This window comes from Osmia lignaria, chromosome 3 (assembly GCF_051020975.1).
Source record: "Osmia lignaria lignaria isolate PbOS001 chromosome 3, iyOsmLign1, whole genome shotgun sequence".
In the NCBI taxonomy this organism is placed as follows: Eukaryota; Metazoa; Arthropoda; class Insecta; order Hymenoptera; family Megachilidae; genus Osmia; species Osmia lignaria.
Window position 1 is genome coordinate 7,431,711 of NC_135034.1, and position 12,150 is coordinate 7,443,860.

The 12,150-nt window shown below is 37.1% G+C and overlaps 1 protein-coding gene across 5 annotated transcripts in view; it reads right to left on the reverse strand.

Moving 5' to 3' along the window:
- The window catches only part of LOC117605192 (monocarboxylate transporter 10), an 80,332-nt gene that overhangs the window by 25,505 nt on the left and 42,677 nt on the right, over nucleotides 1-12,150 (reverse strand). For all 5 annotated transcript variants that reach the window (XM_034326207.2, XM_076688009.1, XM_076688008.1 and 2 more), the window contains 2 exons: nucleotides 9,629-9,739; nucleotides 9,326-9,499 (listed from right to left, as the gene is read on the reverse strand). In XM_034326207.2, the coding sequence (XP_034182098.1) occupies nucleotides 9,326-9,499; nucleotides 9,629-9,739 (285 nt within the window). The remainder of the gene's footprint in view (nucleotides 1-9,325; nucleotides 9,500-9,628; nucleotides 9,740-12,150) is intronic.

Here is a 12,150-nt window from a genome sequence, read left to right on the forward strand (position 1 = left end):
AAAAGTCTGTCGTTTGAATAGACACGAGATATCCTCTTGGAAGGGACTTGAACAGACGTAGGACTTTGTCTCTCACTAGACTTGTTTCGTAGCCGGACACGAACTCGATGACAGTCTTTTACATCCATCTTTTCCTTTGCTCTAAAGGAATATTTCAAAGAGAAGGATTTTCGATATCCATCGTAATTTAAATTCATATTAAAATAGAATAAATATTTTGCGATCAATTTTATAAGATTCAAAATTAAAAATTTTGTTTAAATGGTTCAGTGTTAAAACTTTCAAGAAATTTTGGTAAAAATTCATACGTTACTCGGATATGGATGACACGACGCTGAAGAAAAGTGTTAAATACTATTAAAAAGAAACTGCTGAAACAGTTGATAATACGAAACTCAAGAGACAGCACGTTTCTCTCTTCTTCCCTACAAAGTCGCGAACAAAAGGCTGAAGATTTACAGTGTCTTTTTTTTTCTCTCCAAAGCTATCCACACGAGGGAAAAACCTCAACCAAGCCGAGCGAAACAACCACGGTAGCCATTGTCAGCCGACACAAACGATTTCCCAACTTTCTCGTCGCATTGTTTTAATTATCGTTACATCGTGCCGGTTCGTATTTCAAAATCTTTGACCCAGATTCCCTGAATACGACGTAACGAGCTAGCTGGAAAGATTCTTTCGCCGAATATCCTGCACGCGTTGTTGTTCGACTCGTTTTTTTACCGCTGCGCCAGAAAAATATTTTATGAACCGTTGGTTATCGGTAAACCATTAACGGTATCTGCTGATATTACCGATTAATTGATGGTATACATTATTATGGGTTTTTAAAGGGATGTTTGAAAAAGATAGATCAAAGTTTTTGCGCTGTACCTAACGCCTTAAGTGGCACAGTAGAAATGATCAATAAATAATAAGCCACATTGTAATAATAATTAAAATGATGAATTCCAAAATAACAAATCAACGAATTAATATTCCGAGAAGAACAGTTTAGCATATTTATTTTTATATTTTTTTAATATGGCGTGAATGGAACAAAGCGACGTGATTACAGGAAACTATAGGAAACGTTGGGTGACCGATGAGTAGCGTAGGTTAGATGCTTCCGCCTTTTTACCCTTCAAAAGCGTGCCGACGGCGCATTGCGACAATAAAATTGCAATGGTGATCGAGCATGCTCTGCAAGCACGATATAGCCCGCCCTTGAATATCTGACCTTCCGGCCTTGCTCAAGATTATTCTCGTGCTTAGCTCGAGCGTGCCAGAGTTATACACGGTATTTCTTAACAAGCTAATTTTTAACTATAAAAATCATATTCAGTTTATGTTATGTTTAATAAGTAGAATAGGCACGCCTCCGTGCAGCCAAGTAGAATATCTCAATATATGGTCTGACAAGTTTCCAATTTACAATCATCTCACGTTTTCTCGATTCAATTTATAATTCATTTATTTATTTATTAACACTCAAGAGATATGGAATAACGTCTCTGTCGTGCGTTGTTTGATTTTTAATTAAAATTCTTTAATTTAATTAGAAATAGAAGTGGAATTACCTAATTGGATTATCTACGAACAATAACGTAGATATGTTGAATAATTAATTATTCATGTAGGAAGGTATAATTGGATTACACATGTACAATCAGACAAGTAAAACAGCTCTATGTTAGGCTCAACAAGTAGAACAGATACATCTCTACACTATCGAGTAGAATAACTCAATAGAAAAATTGAATTTATTTATTTACATAAAACAAAGCCATTCGTGGTTAAAATGGGTGAATAAAGGCAAAGAGGAAGATAAAGACCCAGATACAATGTAAGAGGTGGAAGAGATATTGCAAGATATTATTATGATAATAATCTAACCACGCTATTATTCGTGCTCCAACCCGTTTAATTCTACAATCCTTTGATCAAAAAAGCTTAATCCTATCCACGCAAAGAGCGGAAGAAACGAGATGCAAATTAATGCGTCCGCTTCTCTTACGCGACAGAATCATCGCAGGAAAAATACGATAGAATCCCGTTAATACTAATTAATTCGGACCAGAACTCGTCCAACTGGAAATGAGCCTCCTTTAACATTCCGGATTAGAGAAGGTTCCCGGCTCCTCCAGCTCGTGCATTTTCATATTTCACCTACGAAAATGTCGACTTAAGACCAACCCAGTTTCCAGGCTGATTTTCAATTTACGACCAACTACCACGATCCTCTCAAATATTTAACAAGTCTACCGTTCTCTTTTTATGGGGACCAAGTTCGAAGGACGTAATTTTCAGCGTACACAGTACAACTGGGAAACGGGTGATTTTTATATGAAAAAATAAACAAACAGAAGGGAATAAAATTTATTCATGAATAAAAACTCAAATCCCTCGGCAAATTTTCGTATATCCCTACTTGTTAACCCTCCGACGGCGGACCATGGAGAGAGCCACAATGAGGAAAATGCATACATATACGCACCTCGTGTAGGGTTTGGTCAATATCAACTTACTAAAGCTTTTATCAGTAAAAGCCAATCAAACCTAAGTTTTATTACGATAGAGGAAATACAAACTTAATCTAACCTGAAGCTTAGTAATTAATAACGAAGAAATCGAGTTCTAACGCGCGTAAATGCATTTCTCCCATCATAATAAAGAAAGTTAGTGTAGGTCAGATTAGATTAAGTTACCAGACTTCTGTACTAATATCTATAAAATATTGAAAATTGGTTTTCTAAGAAACTGAACTCTGTTATACCACATATTTTAGGTATTTTTCCCTCAAGGAATCAGCAATTTCCTGATTGCACTACCATTTCAACCGCACAACCTAGAACGCTATAAATATAGCGGACGAGAATGAAGCGACGAGCAAGAGAGCAAGCCGAGCTTATTGTGCGTCATGGAACGTGAAGAGAAGAGAGAAAAAAAAAATATAAAAGCAGGAAGAGTAGAACGAGTCGTAAAGAAGAGAAACTTTTTTAAGGTCGATGCTGGTGTAAGACGAAGAGAAACGAAAGTACGGTTACTATTTAATCGATAAATAACGTTAGCAAATGTTATATTGGAACAACGAAACGTTCTTCAGGAAAGTTTTTCAACGCTGCTGTTGTAGCTGGCTAACGAAACGATTTTTCAATTTGCTCATGCTCGTTCTTGCCGCGTTTATGAAAATTCTCCGGCTCGGTACGTAATTAGCGCAAAAGTCGGGTTAAATTGCGTCTTCAGACTCGTAGCCGTTGTTTAAAAGTTGCGACTACCTTTGCTAAGTAAAACGGAACGAAGCTGTTTCCTTGGCTGACTCCAAATGAACGAAATTGTAATTAGAAGTGCACCGGTTAAAACATTTGTCCTGAATATGAGCTCCACTCTCGCTAATTGCCATGAATTTATGCCTTCAAGTGTTTGCACAGATTCTAACAATTACCTTAACTATTGTGTAATTATTTCTATTCTTCTGATATTTTTAATCCTTCTGCTACTTCGGGCTATTATAACAATTAACACATTCGACTTCTATAATTTCAAAATTCATTATATTCAAATTTTATGACATTACAAACAATATATTTCATATTTTTAGGAGACAATCCATTTCCAACGCTTTCTTTTTTAAATAATATCTGTACTAAATCAAAATGAAATTTTTAGTATGAATCTTGAAGGCATAAATGAAACTAAATAATTTTTTCAAAATTTTAGAAAAATAATATATTTTAAATATTTTCTAATTAATGAACTCGACGAGTCCAACCCCCTAGTCTTCGTAGGATGAATTTTGACGAAATGATATCAGGGAACAACTCAAGAAACTGGGTCTATCCAGGACTACCCTCTGAATCTTGTGAATACAGGATGCACGTGTGACCAATAGCACGTATCCTTAGAAGAAATCCTTAAAGCTTCGGCTTTGTTGCATGTCGCTCCGTTATATACTGCCATCACAACGAAGCTGAAGCTTGCATCGTTCCCTTCAAAATGTTCCCTTCAAAATCTCTCACATCGATGCGACTCTGATTGAACATTTTTGTTAAAAGCAACAAATCTTCCGACGGTTTCATCAAAGTCAAGACACGGTTATCCGTGTTATCGTTGGATCAAAAGAGAAATGTTCAACTGGGGATAAACGGTAACGATGTTACTCGGAAACTTTCAGCATAATAGAACGTGTTTCTTCGTCGGATACGATGGTAATCGAGTTGGAAAATGCGTCTCGCATCGCGTGCATTGATTTGTCGGGAGGAGAGAAGGAGAATCGACGGGGTTCGATTCGATTATCGACACGCACCGAAGAGAACAGCTTGCGAATGCGAACACGCGCAGCTTCGTTCCAGTTACGCGAATGAATTATAGAGCGTATTGTGATCGATGTTTGCAATTCTGATCAGTTGCAATTTTTCAAATGGACGAAAACTAATTTTTCTAGCTTCTCGAAAGAATACAATGGTTTAGAAACTTTTCATTTTTCGTTTCCTTTTCTTGGTAACATTATGGCTAGTATTTAATGTCACTGATTGCAAAATAAGAACGAGAACATCTAATATTGCAAATAACCAGGAATCTAATAATAATAAAACATGTTTTACTTATATTAATATATTTCTACTTTTAATACTTTTAGAATCTAAGTTTCTAAAATTACTTCTGTAATAAATCATTCATTTAATAAAAAGATTTTTAAATATATAATCATATTGTAAAATCAATATTCTCCTCCTTTCGGTGGATAAAAAAATGTTGGTCCAAAAATTCAATTTAAGAGGAAAGAAGTATGGCTTATTAGAGAGTCTAAAATGCATCTGATATTCCGCATCTGTAACGATGCTATACAGTCCAATGAATATCTTGATCGTGTGAACCGCATATTGGATTTTCGTACGTTCATTAGAAATTCCACACGCGATGCATTTCTGCTGCACATTGCACCGAAAGGAGTCTCGATTCCGAGCTGCATTGCCCCTCCCTTTTTTGAGAAATTATCATCACTGTATGATTCCAATGAGATTAGTAAACGTATACCAAGGATAAAATCTTATATTCTTATATTCTCCAAATCTTATTGTATTCAAAATGTTGGTCAGCTTACCACGAGAAAATTTCTAAATAATTCTCCAACAAAACAAAAGTACAAACACGAGAAATCCCCATTCAAGAGTATCGAAGCACATACATATTCCAAGTGAGACACGAGACAGTCGCGAGTCCCTTGGCGTTTCGCTTGCCGAGATTGAGTGCAAAGTTCGACGAGTTCTTTCACGTGTATCGACGCGTGCATCTTCTTTTCTTTGGACGGTTATCTTTCGGGAAAGTTTCGACTGTAAGAAAGATTGCAACAGCGACGCAGAAGAGCACTTCTCAGTAAAATACGTCGACATCTTTCAACGGTGAATTGATTTCTCACCCATATCTTCATCGTCCATCGCTTCTCAATGTTAAAATTAAATATTTAAATTATTTGCGAAGCGTTAAATTTGTTTGTCTTTCTATTGTTAGTTTGTTAAATTGTATTTTTCGTAAAATAGAGCTTTTCAGTAATAATGTTGTCAAATACCCAAATATTCGGGTATCCGAGTCTCGGGGGCGGATCGGGTCGGATGGAATAATAATCGGGTCGAGCCAGGTGTCGGCTTGGATCGGATAATATCTGGGTCCGATCGAGTAACGATCGGGTCGGACCGATAATGATCGATTCGGAGTGAAATTGTTCAAGTCGGTCGGATCGGGTTTAGTCGAGCGAGATCCCGAAATTCTTGCACCCAACAATCCAATTTTGTATCGTTATTCAGTGTATTTTAATATCAATATTTTTCACCGTTTGGTTTGCGACCTTCAACCAGATAAAAATAAATTACTCCTTTGATAATACCCTAAGCATGTTATTGCAAGACTCTATTACTTCCTGCTTATATTTTAACTTTGTTTTTTAATGTCGCTGCATTGAACCTTACTCTCTTAACAATATAGTTAAAGTTTCTATAGAATGGGGAAAAAATATAAAGCTAAAGTTGAGAAATAAATTATTATTAAGAAATCCTTGCCGGACATGAACTAAAAAAGTAATTGCTTTCATCTAAAAATTTATAAGACTCATAAAAGGAAATTATATTTATTACAGGAAACTATTTTATTTTTAACTTTGTATCTCCACTGTAATTTCAGAGGGGTTGTAAATATTAGGTCCCATTCCCATTACAGTTTTTACCGCGATAAAATTGCACGTGGTTTCTTTGAGATAGACTGAAAGCCACGGGGGAAATCGATAAATGCAGGTGGCACGTACTTCCTTGCTTTCAAGCCTCGGTTGGTTTCAAGATCAGCAAAATGTCACGCGAGAAGACACCTTTCACTTTTTAGACACACGTTACTTTCCACCTCTGACCTTTGACCGAGTCGTGGAAATTAAAATTTAACACCCTGCTGGCTAGGGAAGTGATTAACGAGATCGTTTAACCCTCGGAGGGCGAAGCCGAATTTTTACTAACTCAACCTATGGTTTAAAGATTACATTCTTCGGTATTGTCATTTTCTAAATTTTACACTATTTTTTTTAGATATTATTTTACTAATATGTAGAAGTTACTTGAAAATTTTTGTATTTGATGGTGTGAACCCCTAATCTTTGAATTTTATCCCTGTTTTAAATTGAATTATGTAGACCTATAATCTTTGCTCCGTCGATGCATAATGATTCTCAAAATTTATCTAAAATATTCTGAAATTAATGATTGACAATTTTCAAAATTTATCTAAAATATTCCGAAATGGAATTTTAGATACCAAGAATCATTCGAAATAGATGAAATACGAGAGGTATCATGCGAAGAGGATCGATCGTTCGGTGGTGGATGGGAATTGTCACGATAGAGTACCTTTACACGTGGACATATTGAAAATATCGTGATTTTTACGTAACCCAGACCCAGCGATAAATTAGCATCGATCCTCCACGGACGCGGAAACCGCGTAAATATAGCGATCGATCGATCGAACATTTTGCAGCTCGTTGCTGTGTATGATGCACACTAGATAACTAAGTAGAGTAGGTCAACGGTAAGCCTTACCTTACCGTACCGCTATCTATCAGCTGTCGGCGGGCTTCGCTTTTATCAAACTGTTCGCGAGCCTCTTGGCGGCCATTATTTTCCCACCGCCTTTAAATAAACCTCGACTTATCTGGGACTTCCGTATCTCATGGAGCAACGACCGGAGAGGAAAAAGCCGTAGGCTTCGAGACTTTCGAAAGCCACGTTCCTCGGTTAGGTCGCTTTTAACGGCTGACCTTAATACCCTGTTCATCCCTGATCGTAGACGCACGCTAATGGACACGCTAAAGGACAATATCACTTTGTTATAACGTCTACGCGGAGGATATTGTTTATAGTGATCATCATGAATATCCTCGTCCAACGGCGCATCCATAATTGTCCAACAGGGGGTCAACAGAAATTTTTGAAAATAGTCCAAAGTATTTATTATTAATCTAAAATTACATGTATCATTTTTAAAGGGACAGTGTAAAATTGACAAAATGAAAATAATGTGAAATAGAAAATTAAATTAAAATTGTGGCTCTCTCCCTGGTCCGCCGTCAGAAGGTTAATAGGTATTCAATGGACTATTTCGACCCCACCTTATTGCACTACTCGACATATTGAAAAAGGAACATCATAGAACAGAAACAATTAATTTATTTGAACACATTTCTCGATGAAATTCTTCGTAAACGGTCCATAAAAATTCCGGAAACGCCTCTCGTTTGTTTACAAGAAAGTTCCTTTGACACCGTGGCCCGAGAAACATACTCGCCCCAACGACAAAGGGGGATGAAATTCACGGCATGTCCGTTTGCTTGATTACTTTCCCGATTCCGTTAGTCGACAAAGGAGAAAAATAAAGAGAGACATGGAAGAGAAATCAAGGGATTATTTTAAATTCTACTCAGCCTCCGTTATTAAATAACGGCCGCAAGAAGAATGCGAACCGCGATTCCGTGCAAATAAATCCTGGATGGCTCTTACGTTTGAAATATTCCGAAGAAAGGATCCTTTCTCGCCGTCCTTTACCCCGGGACTAAACTGAATCTCTCTCGAGAACATGGAAACAGGGAGCTTCCCGTCGATGGAACGCGAGCTTTATTTCGCGAGCTTGGTATCTCGACGAAATAATTCATTCGTGGTTACCGAGCGAAAAATTCAAGGGTGTCGCTATGATCTTGAAGAATGAGAGACGAAAGTTGGAGTAAATTGAGCGAGACATATCTTGAAAGATTTCAGCTACTTTAATGGGTAATTAAATTATTATCATCAGACAAAATGATCTATCCTCAAATTTTATTTGGTATCAGCGAGAATTTTTTATTTGTTCTTGGAATTTTATTTAGAATTTGATTCTAAAATTGCAAGTTACAACCCTCGAGCAGCGGAGACATAAATAAAACAGTTTCAGGTATTGGAAGAATAATTTTTAAAAGAGCAGTGTAAAATTTAAAAAATGAAAATAATGAAGTACAGAATTGAATTAGAATTGGGGCTCACTCCACCTATTTTATTTTTAATAAATTTAATTTGTAAGTTACTTGATAGAATTATGCCATTTTCAGATATCGAAGGGTTTCAATCGTTACTTTTCTCCAGAGGGGTGACACATTGGCAAAATGAAAATTTCATGGGTTTTCGAGCAACTGCAAAAGGAATCATCGAATCAATCCCGAGGGAAAACATCCGCTAGCACTTAACTCGGGTTGGCGAGTATGAATGTTTCACGAGGCTTTAAGCCTACGATCGAAACTCTCGCAATCGCTTCAAAGGGATGCTCTTCCGTCGCGATCTCTTTCACCAGGGACTCTCTTAACGAGCTTACGATTCTTCCTTTCGACGAATATCGTTTCCACTTAAACATGAGTCAAGTCACTTGAACGCCTACGAGAGATTCCCTTTCGAATGGTGAAGATTAACGTGAAACCTCCTCAAAAGACTTAACAGCCTCTGTACGTTCGCTTAAATATGGCGACAGGGTGGTTCAAAAGAGATAAATACCATGAAAAATATGTCCCTTATTATTGGTCATATGAAAAAACTAAAGAATCACAAGAATGGTGCAAAGAATTTTTTCTTAAGATCATTTTTCAAGAAAAGAAACAAGATTCCAAGGTTATAATTCTTTTTTTTTAAATAGAATTATTTAAATGCCCCCAAAGTGTTTTCATTTAAATGCTTCACATTTTATATAAGGTGTTTCAAATTTGGTTAACGAAAATTGGCAACGAAACTTCTTGAAAATGCGAAAAGGAAAATATACGAAGATAAGACATGAAAAATGCAAGACTTACCCAGATCCATGAGGTGTTCCTCGCCAAAGTGTCGAGCTGCGTGAACATGAAGAAGCCCGAAAGCGAGCTGCATTCCCGTGGTGAGCAACAGGGCGAGGAAACCGGCGGCACAGACCAGCCACCCCCAACCACCCTCCGGATAGAAATGTGTTCTCATGCCAGAAACGTCTATGCCTTTTAAAAGAAAAGAATTTCTCTCGATACGATTCGACATTAAATTAGAATTTTTTTCAAATTTGCCAATTATAAAACATTTGATATTATAATTTTACAAATTTCACAATTATTGGATGTTTGATATACCTGGACGACGTAAAGTGGGCACACAACGATGAAGACTCCTCAGGTCACCCAACATCCAATTGTTGTTGGCCGCGATACCCTCATCAACGTCCATATAACGCATTCGAGTATCTGCAATAAAGAGAAGATAATCGTCATAGGGGCAGAGGAAGATTTAAAGGTATAAAATACCTTTTGGTGGTCGCTTAAATGCAAATTAAGAACCTTGCGCCAGATTAACCCTCAGGATTAGCCACGCCTTGTTTTTGCGTAATTCGACGATATATTTGCAAGACTTAATTACACCGAAAACTTGCTCAGAGACCAAGGAATTTATGGTGGGATACCGTTTTGTGTTAAGCCATGCGATAGAGATAAATAAAGTTTACGAGGAATTTGGTATCGTTAGGGAGGTGGAAAGATTAAAACGTTAACAAAAACGCAATTTAGAAAGTGTTTAAGATGAAATATTTATATTTTACTACTCTACCATTTTGAAATTGTACGGAATTAAATCCTCCAATTTTAATTTTACTTCAAATTCATGAAATAATATGATACTTATTTTAATTTATATCAGATTGCAAAGAACGTGTTACTCGCTAATTAATTCAAAAAATTTCTCTTCCAACCGTATAAAAATAAGTGGATTGCAAGAATAACAACAACCGGATCTCGTGTATTCTGAACGCACCCCCGACACGTAGCACCTGGCAACGCTGTAGCATTCTACAGACTGGGGATGAAACGAGTTGAAAGAAATGAAGAGGAAAAAGAAGAGTCAAGGGGGGGTTAGATAAAAGTGCTCATGAAAAGGAGATGCTGGTCGACGTTAGAAGGGATAAGACGTGGCAGACCTTTGGTCGGTGGTTCGAAAAATACGGTTCGATGATTCGAAGAATCTTTGAAATATCTTAAAAACTTCAAATATTAAATTTGATAAACTACCATAAATAACGAAATTATTTAATTTCAAATAAACTACATAGCTCGTTTGTCCTGAAATAAACGAGTTTCTACGTTTGAAGTGTAATTTCTAGAACGGTCTTTGGGGGGTTTAAGGCGACCCCTTCGAAACACAATACATTCGATGGAGTAGAATTGACTTTTTGTTCTCACTGACTCGTTCGTTCTCCTTTTATCCGCAGCCCAATTTATTAAGTTCGATCTTTGTGGATGCGAAAGAAAGACTGACTCGTGCAGTGTGCCTCAGTGAAAGGGCAGCAACTTCGATGCTGTATTGTTTGAAAAATTACCAGCTGATGTTGGTTGCACTTAAAGGAGGACAATCCTGGCCCTATAGAGACAAGGATATAAATTCTCGCCTTGATCACTGCTATAGAATCAAACAATAATTTTTAACCAACACTCTTTAGTTCTAACTCCAAGTTCTAACTCCAGAAGGAAAAGTTAAACATTTTTGATAACGAGCGAACAATAAACTGCAGCAGTGGCACAACTGGCCAGGAAATTCGAACAATTCGAGCAAAAGTAAGTTCAGATAAATCGGATAGCAGCAGAGATATATTGGCTGGCAGGCTGTGCTGGATTATAGTGGCCTACAAAGCAACGTGCCAGACGAGCACAGCATTTGTTCTGACTGCTGTTGTTTCCCTCGTTGTTCTTTCCTCGTAATCTTCTTCGAGTCAGCGGAATGCTAATCATCAGATCTGACATTTATGAACCGCCAAAAAGGAAGAAGAAAAAAAAAAAAGAAGAAACAACCATACGTAAACAGGGTCCAGAACTATTTCATAAAAGATCGATCGTCTTAAGCTTATGTCTGACCAATAAGGCTCGATTCTACTGAATTTTTAAGAACCTTGAAATTATACTAGTCTGTTCGAATTATCAATTGTACCTTGAAAGAAAAGTAGCTTTTGAAGCAGTTTGAAATGAAACTCATTAACACAGGGTGCAGCAGGCGGATAAAGAAGCGAGAGAAGAGGTTTTTTCCAAGGGGTGGCTGATAGTACAATGCTCCAAGATCGACTGTAAAGGTGGATTAACAAAAAGGGAGAAAAAAATATTTTTAATTAGCCAGCTTGGAGAAAGAGATAAGCGAAAAAGTCGCACCGAAAATGGGGCTTGGTCGTGAAAAATGCATTCGAACGAAGGCAAGTCTGCGTCAAAAGAAGACGCTGGAAAAACTGTGGACTTTTGCGGACGGTGAAATTATCGTAAAAGGAATTGTGATGCTTTTTCGGAACTTGTGAGATCCCGTAGCCACGGCAAATTATTGCTTTGATGCAAAGTTTCACTGGGAGTTCGTACTTGGAAATTTTTTGCTCCTGTTTCGTGCACGAAGTGAGACGGAGTGAAAAGATGATCTCTTGTGGTGGATACTTATCTTTTTACCTTGTTCTTGTTGCTACTTCTTTCGGTTAAAAGAAATTATGGAGAGTAGAGCTACTGAAAGTGTTCTTGTATAGTCTCGTGTAAGTAGTATGGATCGTGTTGATCAGGCAAGTTTGAAACAATTAATAATTTACAAAAAATTTCAAACTTTATTTAGTGTATACTTGTCTTTTAACTAAGTTTTA